At 33.0% G+C, this 20,588-nt stretch overlaps 1 protein-coding gene across 4 annotated transcripts in view; it reads right to left on the bottom strand.

Moving 5' to 3' along the window:
• LOC141451663 (potassium voltage-gated channel protein Shaw-like) overlaps positions 1 to 20,588 on the bottom strand; it is a 231,910-nt gene that overhangs the window by 17,180 nt on the left and 194,142 nt on the right. For all 4 annotated transcript variants that reach the window (XM_074123155.1, XM_074123152.1, XM_074123153.1 and 1 more), the window contains 2 exons: positions 13,051 to 13,362; positions 469 to 678 (listed from right to left, as the gene is read on the bottom strand). In XM_074123155.1, the coding sequence (XP_073979256.1) occupies positions 469 to 678; positions 13,051 to 13,362 (522 nt within the window). The remainder of the gene's footprint in view (positions 1 to 468; positions 679 to 13,050; positions 13,363 to 20,588) is intronic.

Below are 20,588 nucleotides of genomic sequence, written 5' to 3'. Positions count from 1 at the left end.
CCTGCAATCTCATATAACAATCCTCTAGCTCAAAATCTTTCTTATAGAACTCTTCCTGACAACACGGGCAAGACGTCTTAAAAGACAGTGGCCTCGTGATCTCCTCTCTAATGATGAGAGTGACTAACCATATAATGTTTTGGAGTGTTACCACTGGGTAACTTCTCCACTCATTTACTTCTACTGTTCACTGTTTTCATTGTTACTTATAGCGCTAACGCGCTGATTGTAGCACAATAAACGAAAAAAATAAAATAATAAAAACCTTGTTATAGTTTTTAAAATGACAGGAGCAAAATAAAGACCAGAGATCGGATTAATCTTTTACAATCCTTCATTACTTTGTATCTCAACGCTGGTGGCGCTACAACTCTTTTCTTCACTTGAAGAGCTACAAAAAAATTAAAAAAAAAAAAAAAAAGAAGCGCAAAAAAAAACATACTGCATTTACTGCACAAATTAGCTCACCTGTGTATGCGAGTAGAACATAGAAAAATTGGACACAATGACTGGAACAGGTAATGCAATGGTCAGCACCCCAGCCAATGCGCAAAGGGCGCCCACGAACATGCCAACATACGTTTTAGGAACCATATCACCATAACCGACCGTCGTCATGGTAACTATTGCCCACCACAGCCCCTCGGGGATGCTTTTGAAATCATTGTCCGGATTCGCCTGCAAAATAAACAGACATACATTAACAATTAATTACATAATTAAACTAATCTATTCTAATAATTTCCAATCATGTAAAATAATTACGCCATTATTATTGCATTATTTTATAGAACACTGGATTTAATAAGGTGTATAATTAAATATTAAATATGACCAACTATTATTGGTGATTACAAATTTACTGCATAACCATAATACGAGTACACCTATTTCCGTTTTATAGTTTAATCATCATTACATTGAAATAGTCGAAAGTAAAGTAACAACGACTCTGTAAGCACTCACTCACAATGTGTCCAAGATGTGGAATGATTTCTACAATAAACATAAAAGCTCTGGCAAGTAATAACCGTAAAAATGGTTACGAATTACAGCTCCCAGTGGCCTCTTTTTTTATCCATCATATTTTGGCTCTTATTGCTGGGAAACCCCAGAAAACGTAGTCTGGAATCTTGCCAAACAAACCATTCTACAGAATACAGTAAAGCAGCCAAGGAAATAATCTTTTTAAGGTTTTTTTTTTTTTTTTTTTTTTTTTTTTTTTTTTTTTTTTTAAACCCTGTTTTCTAATCCATGGGGAAATTCAGCAAATAAGATGACATTTTTTTGTTTTTAAATTTCTCACTAAAATCATTACAAAAATGTATAATTTCATTTTATTTCCTAATGTAATTTTTAAAATTACTACTATAAAAAATAAAAATAGAATATTAAATAGTATAAATTTTGTTCTTTAATAATTTTGTTACAACTAAAAACAGGGTCTAATCAATCTGAAAACTAATTTGACCGACCACACATTCTATTTTAGATTGTGGCCATTGAATCTTTTGGAGATTGGAGCGTTTGGTTGAACCCCACAGCTCTATTCCATACGCCCAGATGGGTTTCAAAATAGAAGTTTAAATTAGTCTTTTGTTGTCCAGAGAGAGTTTTGATCTATCGTCTAAGAGTCTTTTAAGTAGTCGATAGCGTCTGTTCAGTTCTGTTCTTTTAAGTCTAGCGTGGGGGTTCCAAGAAAGTCTTCAAGGATTTAAAAAAAAAGTCAAACATTCTCAAAATTTGAATTTCCTCACATCCTCTGATATTCCAACTTGTCTTACCCTCCTTGGATCCAAAATTATCCAAGGGTCCAACGATCTAAGGATAGTCTATCATACCTCGCTACCATTTTCCCACTTAACTTGATTCTCAAGCCTTCTGTATAATCATCTCACACACACACAAAATCTTAAATAGATTGCACAATAGAAAGATGAGAGACCTTCATCATTTTCTAAACTCCAGAACTATCATGCTCGCTGGAGATCTTATTCCAGACATACACTATCCTAACTTTCTTGATGAATGAATAATTAATACATGAGCCATATTAAAGTTATATTGAGATTAAACTTGAAATGTTAATCAATGAATAAATAAACCTTTTTTTGATAGAATAATAAGCCCTTTATAAATTAGAAAAAAACAAACATCTTAATCAAATACAACCACTGAGATTATCACCATTATCTCCTTGGAAGTAATCATTCATATTGAATTCGTTCGTTCACAAGTTCAAAACATCAACAAACTTAGAATATCTTCTGTAACAAGTTGAATAAGTACAAAACTAAAGAATAACAAATAGTTTTCAACGCTGGTACTTTGAGCAAAGCTTAACTAAGTGCAGGCACCTGTTGAACTCTGTACTTTGAACATCTTGTTGAATAATTAGTTGGAAGGATTTTCCATTGGTTTTTCCCAGGTTTACTAATATGTGATTTTTTTTTCTTTTTATTATTAAAAACGATGGATATTTTTTGCTGACTCTAAATTAACTCGAATGAGAAGAAAGAATTATTTATAATTATTTGATGCTATGAAACGTAAATGCTTTTAGCAAGGGAGAGATTGCCAACAAAGAAAACAATAATAAAAGAAATTTTAATAAAAAAAAAAAAAAATAACGAGTACGTTGAGAATGAACAATAGAAAATTCCAAGAAGAAACAAAGTGGTTACTACTCTTCTGAGTAAGTTCAAGGTAAGAGAAAAAGGACTTACCTATTAAAGACTTAATTTTTAAGCAGAACAAAATTAAATAAATAATTGAATAATAAATCAATCTCTTAAAACAGAACTTATTCTCAATAAATACTGTCTTAAGAAACTATAAACAGCATACCATGTTTTGGCAACTTAAAATAAGTAGATGTACAAATAAAATTTCATTACGTCATAGCAAGAACCGGTTTCATCCATTCATCAGTTTGGTGTAGAAACTTCGATTCTATAAGAGACTTAATGTTTCAGTCTACAAAACAATGATATTAACTACATTTTCCAATCAAATTTCATTTGTTTCTAAAAAGTATTAAGTTAAGAAAGAAACTAAGTTCTACAAATTGAAGAGTTTGCCAGTATATTAAAGAAGAAAAATGCAAGAATATTATAACTAATTACATGCTTGGATCCATTTAAGTAAATACTGACACACTGATTTTGATCCTCAATTTCTTAATTATGAGACTAGCCATACATAATAGACTCACTATATAATACAGACAAATATATAAAGATATTCACTGAGTGATATATTGTACAAGTCCTTAGGGAAAGCACTAAAATAGTGCCGCCCTTTGTTTGCTTGAAAATGCGCTTTTTGAAGACCTCTGAGAACCAAAGCTTGTTAAATGTAATTTAAAAAATCAACTCATTGCCGTTTCTCTTGAAGAACTGATTCTCCTGAAGTGAACATTTTCCAAACTAATTAAAAAAGAAGTTCCAAATTGCATTTTTCTTTATAGGAAAAAAAAAAAAATTGTTTAACTGTGTTTACAAAGACGCAGCAGCAAGCGTTGCAGATATTTATAGATAACGATTATGTAAAATAAAAAAAATGCGTAAATGCTTGCTAAATTTAACTACAGACTTATTTTGGTGCGTTAACCAATCTTTCTTGCTTGAGTGCACTCTACCGAAGTTTACATGAGGTTTCCTCACAGCTCGTTTACTTCCATCGATTTTGTTCAATGTATAAACTATTTTAAATTTTATTCGACTAGAAGGAGGAGTCAAATATGCAGGAACTTAATGTGATTAGTTACGAGGGTCGTTTGAAAAGTCCGTGCAAAGTCAGAGAGATAGCACTACTGGCGCGTATCGAGGTTATGTTTAGTTAGTAGCATCTCTTGGAAGAACACACACCAAGTTTCAGCCAGATCGGTCTATTTCTTTGTGTTTGGCATTCGTTTGAATCGAGGAAGTCGAGTGATTTTCAAAAAATGGACGAAAAAGAATTTCGTGTGTTGATTAAACACTACTTTATGAAAGGCAAAACGCCTCAGGAGACTAAAGAGAAGCTTGATAAACATTATGGTGACTCTGCACCTTCGATTAGAACAGTTTATAAGTGGTTTCAAAATTTTCGGAGTGGCCATATGGGCACAAGTGACGCTGAACGTTCTGGACGCCCTGTTGAGGTTACTACTCCAGAAATCATTGATAAAATCCATGATATGGTGATGGATGACAGAAGAGTGAAGGTGCGTGAGATTGCTAGTGCTGTGGGCATCTCGAATGAACGGGTACATAATATTTTGCATCAACATTTGGACATGACAAAGCTATCCGCAAGATGGGTGCCGCGATTGCTCACGCTTGACCAAAAACGAAATCGTGTGAAATGTTGCAAGGACGGTTTGCAGCTGTTCCAGAAGAATCCGCAGGACTTTAAGCGTCGTTTCGTCACTGTGGATGAAACATGGATACATCACTACACTCCTGAGACCAAAGAACAATCTAAACAATGGGTTACCAAGGGGGAATCTGCGCCAAAAAAGGCGAAGACCGTTCCTTCGGCCGGAAAGATTATGGCGACTGTCTTTTGGGATTCGCAAGGAATAATCCTCATCGACTATCTGGAAAATGGTAAAACTATTACAGGTGCATATTATTCATCGTTATTGGACCGTTTGAAAACCGAGCTGCAAGAAAAACGCCCACGACAACGCACCAGCCCACGATTGGCCCACAAAAAAGTCCTTTTCCATCACGACAACGCACCAGCTCAACCTCAGCAGTTGTGGTCGCAAAATTAATGGAAATAGGGTTCCAACTCGTTTCACATCCCCCCTATTCTCCAGACTTGGCTCCCTCGGACTACTATTTGTTCCCCAATATGAAGAAATGGCTGGCGGGAAAAAGATTTTATTCAAACGAGGAGGTGATTGCAGAAACGAAAGGCTATTTTTCAGATTTGGACAAATCCTATTATTCGGAAGGGATCAACAAACTAGAGCAGCGTTGGACGAAGTGTATAAGCCTAAAAGGAGACTATGTTGAAAAATAAAAAAAATTAAGTAGTTTTTATTTTTGTACGGACTTTTCAAACGACCCTCGTACTTGTTCCCCTGTTTCTAGCGCTGCAATTTAAACACGTGTGCAAGCCAGCATAAAATGTACAATTTTAGAGACAAATGTAATGTATCAGTTTCGTTAAATTAATTTAAGATGATTGTAGAAAATATGGCTGACTCCACAATGTTAAATAATACTGTAATATTTATAGCAAGCACGTTTGTTTCGTAATTTTGTCTGGGTACAGATTTTCATCCAACATCTGAGGTTGTTTCAGTTTAGTGCATTTTGCATTTTTGTTCTTTAGAATCTTGAGAACAGTGGTAAGAGCTAGTTGGGAGAGAATTTACATCAGATTTTAAAAACATTTGAACAAAGAAAATAAATAAATAAAAAGAAAGGCCAATTTTAAGGAAAAATATTGTTCATTGTAACATAAATAAGTCGAACTAAGTTCTAGCAGAATTGCCCAATAAACTTAGGGAATGGTATACTTCTACAAGAACGCTCTCTTTCTAAACTGGGGATTCATTAGTATAAATGCAAAAGTTTGCGGTCCATGATTTTTTTTCTCCTCTTTACACCTCCTCAAGTATTAAGGGTACGTTTAATAAATACTGAACATAAAGGGAAAAACTTAATGAAAAGAATGAAAATGTTTGAAATCAATGGCTAGGGAAATTAAACTTTTCCATTTCGTTTTGTTTTTTTCCCCTCTCGAAATGATTGGAAGACCATCTTACACTTTTTACTTTCCAATTCGCTGGTTTAATTAAGAAGATGAACAAGAAGAAGAAGAAAAAAATCATTTGTAATTATTGAAAAAAATCCCTTAATTTTAAATGGCTGGTTTTGTTTACCATTTTGAAGAACCCATTAAGAAAAATGGTGTAACACGAATCGCTCGAAAGATGGTCCCACTGTTAGATGGTATTTTTTTCTAAACACTTCTGCTGTACTGTGCGATTAACAAATCTTCCATCAGCAGAAAAATTAGCGCTCTAAACTCTTATAGCAAAATGCTTCATCCTTACGCTACCATACTTTTACTCTAAATCTTCTTCCTTCCAAATAACTCTTCTTTTTTTTTTTTTTCCGTTTTCATAGGAAATGCTACATTTATCCAGGAATTGTATTCTTACTTCAATAAAATATTGTCCGCCCACTGACTGAAATCAGAACTACAGTTATATACAAGTCTAAAGCTATAACCAAGCTAATAAAAGGCCACAAGTTTCCTGTGGTTTTCACAGACTATACTCTCGTGAAGTCAGGGAACAATAAGAGTTGAAGAGAACAGTTTCTGTGGAATAAACAGCCGAGATATACAAGGATCTAGCCACCGCCAGTTGGATTTGAAGTTTAACTTAGGTACTTGAGAAGTAATAGTACTTTATATTACTTTGAAGGAAGGCACTAAGCGAGTTGATGCTGTAACTGTAAACGCAGTAATAAACTATCATTTCTTTATGAAAATCGAAACAGTTTTCCAGAAAATTAATCTAATTGGGAAGAAGATTGAGAGGGATGACTATGGTGTTGTCTAAATTTTAAATTTCAAAAACGGAAATTAAAAAGAAAATAATAAAAACTTATGGTTGATTTTCCTCTCTTTAACAAAGTTCTTAGAATGCAGAGCTTTACTGGTCGTAAACACAATGTCAATATAGGTGAAAAGAAGATCGTCTTAAATAAATGTAAATCAATTGGAAACGTTTGCTTTCTTCAACTTCTGAAACATTTAAAAAGCAATTCTAGGTTAAAACTATTATTAATTAAATTGATTAATTTTAAAAGATTTCGGATTTTTAATCCATTTTCAGGGATTATTTTCAAAAAATTTTTTGGTGTCTAGAATTCCCTGTTCAGTCCAGATTATGATTGAAATTCTAAACAGTTCAAAATTTCAGAAGACTAGTCTATTCTAAACGGTGGCGAATAAAATAACATTATCCATTGGCATCGACTAATAGAATAAAAAATAATTATTGGTTTTTGACTTCATATTATTATTTTTCATCGTGTGGCGGAAGCCCTGCGCTTCGAAGTACTAATCTGAGACACCTATTTCCCTGGAAGAATGTTTCAAATAGAAGTAGTGACAGATCTTGCTATTTTTTCCCAAAAAGGTGTCTGGAGATGGTTCTTTTCCATACACACATATTGGCGGGTTTCTAAAAGATACTAATATAGGAACATTAAGAAATTGAAAATACTCCAGGCACCCATAATTTCAACACCATGCCCCCCTATCTGCAAAGGCATATTCGCCATACAAAATTTTACTTTATCTAACACTACTAGATAGAGTAGACTTCTTCACTTCTTCCTTTGTCACGCGGTGTACCTCAAGGTTCTTCCCTATCTCCCACCCTCTTCTCAATTTACATCAATGACCTTCCTCTTTCCATCTCTCATTCCCAGTATCACCTCTATGCTGATGATTTTCAGATTTACCTATCCTTTTCCCCGTCGGATTTGTTTGAAGCTGTATTTAAACTTCAAGAAGACCTCAATAACATCTCAGCATGGGCCACGAACAATAAGCTTACCCTGAATGTAGAAAAGACCAAAGCTATAGTTATTGGCTCCAACCCACTCCTTAAATCATTGGCTCCTCTTCCTAATCTTTTCCTTTACAATACCCCAATAAAACATTGTTCCTCTGTGAAAAACCTTGGTATCACTTTTGATCAAAACCTATCCTGGAAAAACCATGTTTCCCAAATCTCTCGTCGTTCTATCCATATCCTTAAGCAGTTTAATAGTTCCCGTCACCTTTTTCCAATTAAGACCCGGCAACTCCTAGTTTCCCCTCTTATATTCCCCCATTTCGACTATGGTTGTTTAGTGTATGGCGGTCTTCCTGGTGATGTTGAAGCTAAGCTTAAGCGCCTCATGAACTGCTTCATAAGATTTATTTTCAGCATTTCCAGAGACTCTCGCATTTCGCACTGCTACGATGAGGTGAAGTGGCTTTTTCCTGTCTATCGCCGCCAATATTTTTTGGCTTCTTTCCTTTTTCAAGTCATCCAGTCTCAAAGGCCTTCCTATATTTTTCAACTCCTTAAGTTTAAATCCTCCATCCATTCCCGTAACACTAAATCTCGCTCATCTGATCTCTATATTCCCTCTCACCGTACCTCATCCTTTGACAAGTCCTTCCTAATACGTGCTACCTCTCTCTGGAACTCCTTGCCTTCATCTGTCCGGCATGCTCCTACCCTATCCATCTTTAAATCCCGTCTATTCAGTTATCTACTTTCTATTCAGCTTCCTCCGAAATTCTAATTGTTTTAATTTATTTCCTTAATTTCTGCTGTTTTATTATTTTATTTTTACTTTCATTTTCACTTATTATATTTTCACTTTTGTAAATACTTATTTATTTATTTAATTTCTGTATAATCACAGGCCAAACTGTTAAGGCCTCTATTTGTTCCTGTATTTATTCTTAGGGGACAATTGTCCCAGAATAATAAATTTCTTTTATATTTCTATTTCTACTATTATTATTAAAACAAAAATGTAAATTTTCAATGAAAGTTTTGAATTAAACAAAATATTTTTTGTTTATAGCTTTCTAGAGAAATTAGGTATCTTAGAAATGCTTCAGACAAAAATTTGTTTCATTACGTATGTAAATTATTACTAAGAAGGATTCATCTTGAACCAGCTGGAATTACCATCCCATTTTGTTTAAGTTCTAAAATTAATTTCAGCTTTTCACTAGAAGACTTTGAAATTTTCCTTTGAGATAATTATATATATATATATTTTCTAATCTTTTTTTTATTTATATTTAAAGTGGTTCTTTGAAGGCTAACATTTTTGATAAAAATTATAAATACAAATCTGGAGCAGATGAAATTTAAAATATTTATAGCCGAGTAAGAGAAGGTAAAAACTTTAAATATTCAGCATTATTATTTCTCTTTGTTGAAACCAGAGGGCCCTTAGCCAGATGTAAACTGGAGGCTGAGAAACGCTGATGAAATTCAGAGTATTAGAGAAAATAGTTAAAAGCAGAAACAAATCTCAATTCTAAGCTCAGAGCAAGTATTTCTGTAGGATTTGCTAAGTAAATTCTATCAAGAGAGAGAGATAAAGAGAAATCGATTAATTTCCACGCTTCCAAATTCAGAAGATGGCAATCGAATTAAGAATCTGGAGAATTCTAGGGGTGCCTATAAACTTACTCTCCACCCTAGATCAGTCAGCGAGTACAGTTTTATGTCAGAAAATCAATCCCTGATATGGTTGGAAATCAGAAACCAATCAAAAATAAGGAAAATATGCTTGTCATTTCGGATAAGATCAATGATATTATTAACTCCACTAAGAAACTTTACACCCTCTCAAGACGGTGCTGAGCCAGGTATTGTAACCTTAAGAAATACTTTACAGATGAAATAAATCTGCATGGTATCAATAATGCAGGAAAACATTTCCTATTGTATAAATATAAAAAATAAATAAATAAATAAATAAATAAGTTAGCAAACTTCTCTGTGTGTTGTTGCAAGTATAAATGTTAGATATTCTACAAAACATGTGGATTCAGTGACTGTACGAGAAACATCAAATCTTTTTTATAGGCATTTTTATGCCCGTTTTATCTTCGTATTGTATAATGAACAAACATGAAATCCGTCACAGCTCTTTTTTATTTCTTTCTAAAACAAAACCCGAAATTTGTTTACATAAACATTGAATCTAATGAAATCTATCCAAGTAAGAATTATTTACAAAGTTCTCTAATAAAATTTAATTAACTATTCAGATCATACGAGTGTTAGTTTTAGCTATGTTACCAGTTTATTTTATTTATGCTAGTTTCATCTTACTTTTACAGCTGTTAAAAGAAGTATTCCAATTTGATGTTTAATTTCTCTTTGCCCTTTCAGTAAGAAGTACTGTAACCGCAGTTTAATTTTTCTTACTCCTTTAAATGAAAGTACTGAAATCGCAGTTTACTTTTGCTATTCATGTACAAATATCTTCCTTATTTTATTTGAAACGTTTTCCAAAGAAAATTGTTTTTGTGGATTCTTTGGGGGCTGCAACTCTAAGCATTTTTTTTAAAAAGATTTCTCCAGTGGTAGTTACGGATCTAATTTAATACCATATCAGGATGTAATGAAGTTATTGCTTATTCCAAATGTTATGAAAATCTGTAAAGCAGATATGTATGTTAACTTTGCAGAATAGACAAAAAGGAAAATCTATCCAAAAGGTATAGAAATTACTTTAACAAAATCTTACAGTTTAAAAAGTTGAGTATAAGCGTTGATTAAAAGCTAAAAGGTACAAAAGGTATAAAGGTTGCAAGTACCCAACATTTCATTAATACTTCATTGATATATTTGAGTAAATCTACTGTATTAATTTTCAATAATATTTTTCAGAATTTTTTAGATGTTCCAGTTCCTAATACTGGCTAATTTCACGTAAAAACAGATTTGTTCAAGTATAACAGAAGTATTCGAGAGCACCAATAACACACAGTTAATAATAGTAAATTATTCAAAAATAATTATTGATTTCTCTATTTTAATTTACTGTAGTCCTTTTAATTGAGTACTTGTAGTTAAATATTTTAATAATTAATTTGTTGGCTGTCCTCAAAATATGCATATTTTCATCTACTTTACATTACATATGTACAATATTGAGGGAAGAACACCTAGATGAAGAATGCAGTTAAAGAAAACTACATTATTTAATATTAACCCAGATTAATTATTACCTGTCATTATTAACGCTTGACTACTACATAAAGTAACAATCACTAGATATTACCGTTAATCTAAGTTAAATGGTGTGCTATTTGAACAAATCTTAACAAATAAGTGAAAATAGCCAGTATTAGGATCTGTGACATATTATAAATTAAAAAAAATGTTAATGAAAAGTTAATACAATAAGATTACTTAAATGATATCAATGAAGTATTAATGAAATGTTGGGTACTTGCTGATTTGTGTTCCTTTTGGCATTTAATCAACCCTTATACTTAACTTTTTAAACTAAATTTTTGTTAAGGAGATAGAAAAGAGAAGTGACAGCTGGAATAGGGTTATGTAACTTGAATTTGCAATAAGAATCGCAAAACATAAATAAAACGTTATAAACAATACTGATAGATTTCTAGATATAGAACCTAATAAATATTTGAGTGGATACGCTAGTATGAGGACAGAAAGTAGGAGAGCACATAGCAGTGGGTCCTGCACGTAACATTCATTATAGATAACCAACACCCTAGTGCCTTCAGCGGCAATAAATTCAGAGTTCATTAAATAGCGAATTCGGCTATATAATGTTCATTCTCTGGCATTGTGAATATAATTAACTGTTAAAATATTGATCAATTTCAAACGAATTATCATGAATATTTGCCTACTTGTCCACTTTGTCGTTTTGAAATCCTGGTTTGTTGAGCACACATTTTGAGAACACGTTCTTCCTTATTTGTTAGATGTTTTGGGCATGAGTTTGGTTTTCGAGATATTTTTTTTTAGAAAACAAGGCTCCTACTTTTTCTTTATACTTCTTGTATGTACGAGTATTATCTCTTAGGACAGAGTGCCCTTGGGGACAACCATACCTTTCATCCAATTGTTACTTCAATCTTCTTGCTGTTTACTCCAAAACTTAACAGTCTCGTTACAGTATCTTCTTAAATCCGTTAGAGACTGGTTTACAAAACTTACAGGACTTTTTAAAAGTCCTGCAATGCAGGCCATCACCGAGGTAAAAAACTCTTCAATTCCAAACTTTGACACTGTTCTTGTCGCTGTTAAAAAGTGGCAAGCGCTTGACTCACGCACAGTTATCAACGGCACTATGTGAAACTGTCTGAATCCATCAACGTCCACAATCTTGAAGAACTCTAGTCTTTTACCTGCTTCATATAATAACAATCTCAAGAGAATGTTAGGCTTGTAAATTCTGTCATATCTCTTCGATTGGGCGCAAGAGTTTAGCACCATGCCCGTTTCTTGTAGTTCCCACTATTTGATTCTGAAGCCCCAATAGCTCGTAATGATTGTTAACAATACGTTCTAGGCCATTAACTCTCGTCCACTCCTCCTTCTTGCTCGCCACGCGTGGAAAACAAGAAAAGATTAAACATATTATTTTTAGCATTTTCAACTCAAGGAAAATATTAATTTCACTCGCGATTTTTTTTAGATGCCGCAATTTATACGAGAGTTTACTGAACTGAATTAGAAAAACCCATATCTGCCGTCCTTTTCCAGCTACATGAAAACATCAAAATAACAAACACAGTGAAAGGAGGAAAATTAAGAAAAAAAGGAAAGAAACAGGGCTTCCAAGTTAATGAGGTTTGGAAAAGAAAACATCTTACTGCATTCAGAGCTGATTTATGGCCACAGAAGTAATTTAGGGCGGCACTCAGCTAGCCATCAATTGATCACTTCTTATTTTCGATTAGGAAGTAATTACACTTAAGATAAATAAAAGCAAACGTGAAATATCTTGAACCAAACTGCCTAACTAATAATTGGATTCGACTTTATTAACTAACAGCTCCGCAACAGCTAGATTAATGTGTCAGATTTAATCAACAAAAAAGATTATCACATATTAATGATAAACACTCCAGTTTTGTTCATCATTTTAGTACACCAGAGACAAACTACAGTATTCAACAGAATGTATAGTGAAATATTAGTGACTGATCGATAGAATGGATGATAAGATGGATATTATGTTATATCCTATTAATTTAACAACCATGCTGACATGTATAGGGCCATGATCTTCAGCCAAAATAAATGCGCGGATATTACTGATAAAATAAACGATTTTTATTTTCTAAATCTAGGATAATATCCAGCATCAAATAATCAAATTTTCTACGATTCACCAGTAATTTATAGTCTATCCGTCAATAAAAAAGATGAGTCACATAGGCAGGGATACAATTGTAAATAGCTTATGCCTGAGGTTTAAAAAAAATCATAACAAACAAAAATAGAATAAAGAAGCTAAAGCTTACCTGCAATCTCTCAGCATAGTAGACAAGACTGGCGAACACTACAATGCCCAACACAAGGAAGAATACCAACAGTGTAAGTTCTTTGGCGGACGCTTTGAAAGTATGTATGAGTATTTTAAGCCCTGGTGAATGTCTAGTCAACTTGAACAATCTTAATATTCTTACGATGGAAAAGAATTCCAAGATGTCAGCTTTATCTAGCGCCCTAGTCACTGGATCTTGCAATAGGACATCTGTGTAGAAACTTAACGTTGCCATCAAGTCAATCATATTCACCGGCGATCTGATGAACTGCACTTTGTTCGGCGAGAACTGCAACAAATGAAAATTAAACTACTTTAATAATCAGTGATCAGTGAATGGTTGATTTTATAAAACTTGCTAGGGAATAAAAACATCATTAACATTTCCAATCGATGAACACATTGGTTTGAAAATAGTTTTTATTCACTTGAATCTGTCATCAAGGTTATTGTTGAGCTATTGTAATAATTGATTTGTTGATATATTAATTTTCTGTCGACCTATCAATAGCATGGCACCATCAAACCATTCCAGGCATCTACTCAAACATTTTTTAAACAATATGAACGCTTAATTCATACTGTCAGCAAAACAAGAAAGCTCCGGAACACTTTGTACTATTATTTCTCTAACAAAACTTAGTGCGCTTTTCACCTTATAATTCAACAGTTTTTTTTTCCACCTACTAAGCTTCCACGAAAAGAGTTCCTCAATCAACCCATCTGAGAGCCGAAAATTTGGTGCTCTTCAGAAACTAATTGAAGACAAACTGCATACTTCAAAATCGCACCCAGTTTTGCTGGGACTAAGTTGACTTGAAATGTTTTGGCTGCTAGAAGATGGAAATAATGGAATGAGCTGAATAGAGCAAGTAATTCACCTGACGTTTCTGACATTGGTACAAGTAATCGCTGCTCTGTTGTCATCGCAAGTGCAGAACCTATTAATAGTTGACGAAGCTTACTTTCTTGGCACAAGTTAATCATTTACCATGGTAAGTAATGAATAACTTTGAAAAAAGTTCATGATAATGAGTTATAACGAAAAATGGGAATAGTTTTAGCACAATTTTCGTTCAAAAAAATGATAAAACTTTTCACTAAGTAATTGACTAAGTAGATTAAGAAGTTAAAGTGGAAAGCCACACATAATGGCTGCCATTCCATTAGATTTTTAGACTACTTTAACGCCAGATAAAGACTAAAACCTACCTGTACCCGTTTCTATACACTTTGTAGAAAATGGTAAGGAGTGGAGAAGGAGTTTAGATAAGGCATTTGAAGGTAAAAACAATAGGAAAATTTGTCCTTTGGAATATGTCTCCAGAGGAGATAAGGTAAAACCAAGTTTTTTCCTTTTACTTTGTTAAAAAATATGGCTACCAATTTGATCACCTCCAAAATTGCTTTTAACGTAATTTCCTCCAACATTTTTATTTCTATATATTTGCTGAGATTTAAAAGTCACTCAATTGGAAGCAGTTTTCCGATTGTTTCCATCAGTCAATCATGGTTTCATGCCAATATTACCACAAGAAAAGTGCCAGACATTTCAAAAAAGGATTTTTAAATAATTATTTTGTATTCTTTCGGCATTTCTAAAGGTTTTTCTGCAAAATTCTTTTGCCTTAAAGAGAAATAAATAATATGAAAAAAGTGAGCTTTCACCAAAAGCATATACCAAGAGAATTGAGTTTTCAATTAATTAATTATATTAATCAGCATCCCAACTTTTCGTGGAAAATCAATTTACAAATTTTTACAAAACTGGAAACAAAAGAAGTGAAAAACTTCCATTAATAAAGCTTATAAATCCTGTACCAAGTATAATAAAAATTTAATTTCATGGACAGTTGACTATTAGAGGAGTAGATTTCAATAGAGAGCCAGACCGGGATAGAGTTGATTATCTATTAGTTTGAATTTACCACAGCACATTGAATATATTGTTCAGTTCTGAATCATATTGAACAATAGCTGTGCAAAATCAGATAGGAAATCTGATGCATTTCTAATGGTTGGTGTACCATTAATTTAACTTAGGTTTTCAGTAACTCACAAGTCTGTAATAAATTACTGTTAATCTTCCAAATAAATATACTGTTAATAATGTAATAAAGCTGCAAAATCTGTATAAAGATCTATAAAACCCATAATACTTAGCGAGTTTCAAGAAAATATACTGGGAATGCATTGGAGATTAACTTAAATAAATATGATTTAGAAAATTTAAGAATGAGTAGAAATGACAGTTTTTCGCTACGAAATCAGCAAAATTAGTCTTAGCGGTAAACAAAGCACACTAAACCGTTTTTTTTCTGTAAACTTAAAACACTCACTTATGTAAAATTTGAAAGGAGAAACTGCTGGAAAAAATTAAGAAATGGGCTTCCAGGTATACAACATTATGATGCCTCACAAGAAGTTTCTCCAGATGCAGACAATCTGATGGTGGCAACAATAATTCATGAGATTCAAAAACTGTTTAAATGGACGATCATTAGGAATAGGATTTTGAAATTATTTAAAGTTACTTAGGAAGACTGAATTCTATTTGTTCTCTATTCCCCCAAAGAGAAGTTAAATAAAATACAAATACCTCTATATAAAAATATAATAACTAAATATAATTTCGACGAAGAATCATAATATTATACACAAAGACAATGGCACAAGGACCGCTCGGAGCCCCGTCCACGGCGTAGTTGGACGTAAAAGTCCGCCTGATAAAATAGGCAATTACTTTAATAATTTCAACGAGATATCTACGTCGGAATGTGCTGGGATTGTAAACTGTCTGAGTCGACACACATTGAGAAACAAGTACATGGTGGAATTAGGCTGCAGCTGCTGAAACGTGAAGTTGTTACAATATACACTTACCTGATACTTTCAACGAATATGGCAAGTAAGTTATCATCACTAGATCAAACAAGTCTTTGTTTAAAACTTAAGATGTGTTTTGTGATTTAAAAACAGCCCCTGTGGTTATAAAATTCAAAACCAGCATCAAACAAGATAAAGTATTGAGTGAAATGGCGGCAGTGAAGACAGATGAATAGACGAGGATTACTGGAAAAATTAGGAAACTACTACCCAGCGGTTGAACATCTACCAGATACTGTCCGTAGAAGTGGAAGATCTAACCGAAGGGCAGATAATTCCTAAAAATCAATAGAGCTAGTAGAATCAAATGTAGATAAGTCAGAATTAGAGCTGTTATGTACTAAGCATTACAAGCAGTAATCACGACCACCGAGAGCCACACAACATTCATGATTATTGCTACTTGAAAACCAGAACGAGCAAGAGTATACATTTATGTAAATGAATCCGATGATTTATTCAACAGAAGTGCTGGTGCAAGAAACGAGAATTTTCTTATCCAGCACTTGCAAATAGTACGAAGACCAGGCAATACTCGCAGCCGCAGAAATGAAACTAAGAAAGCAAGGTTGATGAGAAATACCTTCTCAAAACAGTCTTATGGTAGAAAAAGGGGTTTACAAATGACTGTTCAGAAATGTGGTTCAGTACACAACTAGTCTTGCTTATGCAATTTTGGGCTTCGTTTAGTCATAGGAGACATAATAATAAGCAATACTAAAAAAAAGTATAAAAACTGGAAAATAGTTATGAAAATTTAGTGCAGTTTGTTTTTCCTACAAATATTTTGGGTAGGCTCCATCTTGCACGCTAATTGTGTACATACAAACTGAAACAAAAAAAAAAAAAAAAAGAAGCAGAATATCAGTATGTCAGACCAAACAAAGCAGTTCTTATTTCATAAAAGGAAGTATTGTCGTGGAGTAAAGGAAATGTAAAAAATCATCGTGACAAAATGGAAAAAGGAAAAGTATTTCCCTATAAGTGGTGTGTCTGTGTGATACAATAAGAGGCACGGCTGGGGATGCTGTTCAACAAAGAATAGGCTGGTCACCACAATCACTTGCCATGGAAACGAATGAAGTCCCTAGTGAAAGTTGGACAGGCCTGACACCAACTATTCAATCAATACACTCCATATAGAATATGCAAATAAATAAATAAAAAAGATTTTAGTTGATTCTATTCTCATCCAGCGCATGCTTTTCTTAATTTTGATCGGTTTCAGATTTCGATCTATCACCAACGGTTGATTTATCAGGTAAGCTGTAGAGATTCTGACTTCAACTTATAACACTTCTGTAAAGTAGTACATTTGGTATGAGATTGCTAAGCATGTTAGTAGATACTAAAATATTTTTGTAAAACTAGTAAGTATCAAATTGTTCTTTATTTCTATGGATTAGTAAATGTTTGAGAATTATGAAGTTTGAACAGACCTTCAATTGAGGGGGAGCAGCGAATGAATAGACAACACATTTTTATTTTTCCTACAACATCGATAAAATCCGAATATATCAGCCTATTTACTTATCCTTTGTCCCCATTATTTATCCTGCCCGGTTTATGTAAGTATGTGAATAACACCGGGCTGTTTAAGAATATACTCAATTCTTCTCTAACCAGTCTCTCTATCCAAAGTTTACTTTTTTTTCTGAAGAGTAAAGTAAATTTGAACAGTTTTTCTAAATAGCTACTGTATTCAACTATTCATTAAATAATCAAAAAATTTATTAAAATCAATTTTCAAATTATCAAAATTATTTTCCAATACATATTTGAAAAAAAAAATAATACCTCTTTTACCTATCATAACCTTTTCTGCTAAGAATTTTTTTAGATAAAGTTTTATTGCATCTTGATTGATGATAAAACCAAGAAAATCATTGAAAAACCAGCTCATTTATATAGAATTGGCTCCATAGCTGAAGACATAAAAGTAGATTTTTACGGTGTCGAATGGACGGATTTTCCTACATTCTTTAAAAGTTGTTAAAACGGTTTACTTCATAGTAGTTAAATAGTTACTTAAATCTTTCTCGCTTTGAAAGCTCTCAGTTTATTACCAAAGAAAAATCTAAAGAAGAATGGCGACGCACTCCCAGATGGGAATGTAAAGCCTAGCTCCTGTCATCTCACAAGGAACTTGCTGCTGAAACTGGTCAAGAAAATAATTTACGTTACTTTAGATAGAGCATCATTGCAGTTCAAGCACTTCTAAAAAATAAAACACATAGATGCTGAAAAAGAATTTACTTAGACCTTCAGCACAGTAAAAAAACATAAATAAAAGATGAAGAAAATGACTTCTTGGATTTTTGAATATATTAATTTTGATCCAGCTGAGAAATCATCGGATAAGAATAGAGAAATAAAGAGTTGTACAGATTCTTAGATGAAATACGTGCGATCCGTTTTTACTAAGTTAACGTCAGGAAGTTGGTGGAGATTCCAAAACACCGTCCGATGAACTACGTGAGAGTTCAGACGTCTGGGGTCACTTACAATGATGGTGGATTTGGGTAATAACTGAAATTTTAATAGAAAAAAAAGGTCCCACTAACTAGCAGTATAGACTACAGTCATATTTTGGATTTCCTATTATATTTACAGATTCTAGGGCTATTAGGACATCATTAAGGGAGAATTGAAAGAGATCGCAGAAGTCATTTTTAAGGAAAGGGAACACAAAAAAAATGGACTCAGAGGGTGAAATACTGTGAGGACATAAAAACTGCTCACAATAATCGCTAACTGAAGAGTCAGTGAATCAAGGACTCAAGTACGCATGAAGTTTAATATATACACAAGTTTTTGCTGACTGCTTATTACGCTTGTTTCCATGGTAACTGCACATACCTCTTGTTAATTAGTTACTGTTAATTAGTTTACGGTCACGTCTGAGTGAATAAACAACTTTATTAAACTCATTTCAGTTGGTGTAATGTTTTCATTACTTAGTATATAAGTACAAAATGAATATATACACACGGCATAAATGATGAATGACGAGCTAGCCAAAATGTTGCCAAATAATATATGCATTACAATTTGCATATATATATATGGCGCGTGTAATTTTAGCGAAAATATATTTATAGAATGTGTTTCCTCGAATAATTACATTCAATTTTGCAACAATACTACCACATCCTAACTGTAGTTGCATATAATCAAAATATACGAAATATTTTAGTTTGAATGTATTAGTTTTTATGTAAATATTATAATTATAAAGCTTGGCTTTATTTATGTACAAACTATGTCGTTGAATTTTATGCTATAGAAAAATTTATTTATTTTTATGCTGAATTAGTCATCTAAGTATATGCTGTTCTAAAAGCTTGGTAACTGAAAAACTAGACGCTTTGACATCACTATCTTTCGTGGCTCACATTGCTCTCCTACCTTGATAACTGATTAATGAATAGAATACCCTGAAGAAGAACTGAAGAGCCTGAAATCTCATAAGTCTAAAATAAAAAAAAATATAACTAATTAATAATTATATTTACACAATGAAATAATTTGAATTTCAATTTTCAGAGCCAGATTGTAACTACCTGGCAACCATCACAAGGATTTACTGCGTCTCCAGTACAACGAGATTGATGATACAACACTTGGAATTAACATTCAAGTTAATTTAGGACGTCATCATTCTATGATGGTTTAGTAATTAACTATAATTAGACCACAACTGATATCCTTTATATATGTTAATCTCGGGAGTCTACTTGGTCGATCGCAAGACGCTGAGGGATGCTATAGAATCTAAAATACTGGAAGGAACGAAAATAGCACTAGAGTAGCAACTAAGGATGTTGTTCTAAATAATTTGTAAAGAGAATCTTAGACAGGGGGTGCTCATTTTACCACTAACCTTGCTTCCCTACTTTATTAATGATCTAACGAGTTAACAAGAAATTACCTGGAATAGCCTATTAAAATCAAACGTTCAAAAGGTAACCTTTTTATAGAAAAAGGTTTTACTAAGAGAAAGCAATCCTAATTAGATTCTCTAACTGACGTAAAGAGTTAATTTTCGAAATTACATTTTCTTCGAAATTTTCTGTGAAGTTTTCATTTCGCTGACGCTAACGAAAGCCTGTATACGCTGCTCCTGTATTCACAAAATTTCAAGAACCCTGAAGATAGCAGCACAAAGTATTTGTAGCAATCTTTTGAGCTTTGTGTAAACCAAAAATATTAATTGGGATAGACACAGAAAGATTGTGGTTTTTGGAAGTGCCATCTTTCGAGGCTGACTCATGGAATATAATTGGAATGGATAGAACAATGTGGATATCTTTAATCAGACTCCACTCAAAGCTCTGCCGAAGCTCCAAATTATAGTGCTTCAAACTTTAACATAGTTGAAAAAAAATATGTTCTTCTAGTTTATAGTTAGTTAATGTCCAAGAAAATAATATTTCTAGATTACAGTATTATTCTGGTTTATATAAACGAGAAATACGTAAGACGCTATTTTGTAAACATAAACAAGAAAATGTTAACACGAAAGCGTATGTATTTATTTTTTACAGTACAAAACATGTAGAATGATAAAGGAAATTGTGGAAAAACTCTGTAAACAGTTTTCACATATATTTTCTCTTTTCCTTCCAA

This window comes from Rhodnius prolixus, unplaced genomic scaffold (assembly GCF_049639745.1).
Source record: "Rhodnius prolixus isolate KJV_2025 unplaced genomic scaffold, Rpr scaffold_14, whole genome shotgun sequence".
NCBI lineage: Eukaryota > Metazoa > Arthropoda > Insecta > Hemiptera > Reduviidae > Rhodnius > Rhodnius prolixus.
This window is presented reverse-complemented; position numbering and strand designations above follow the sequence as displayed.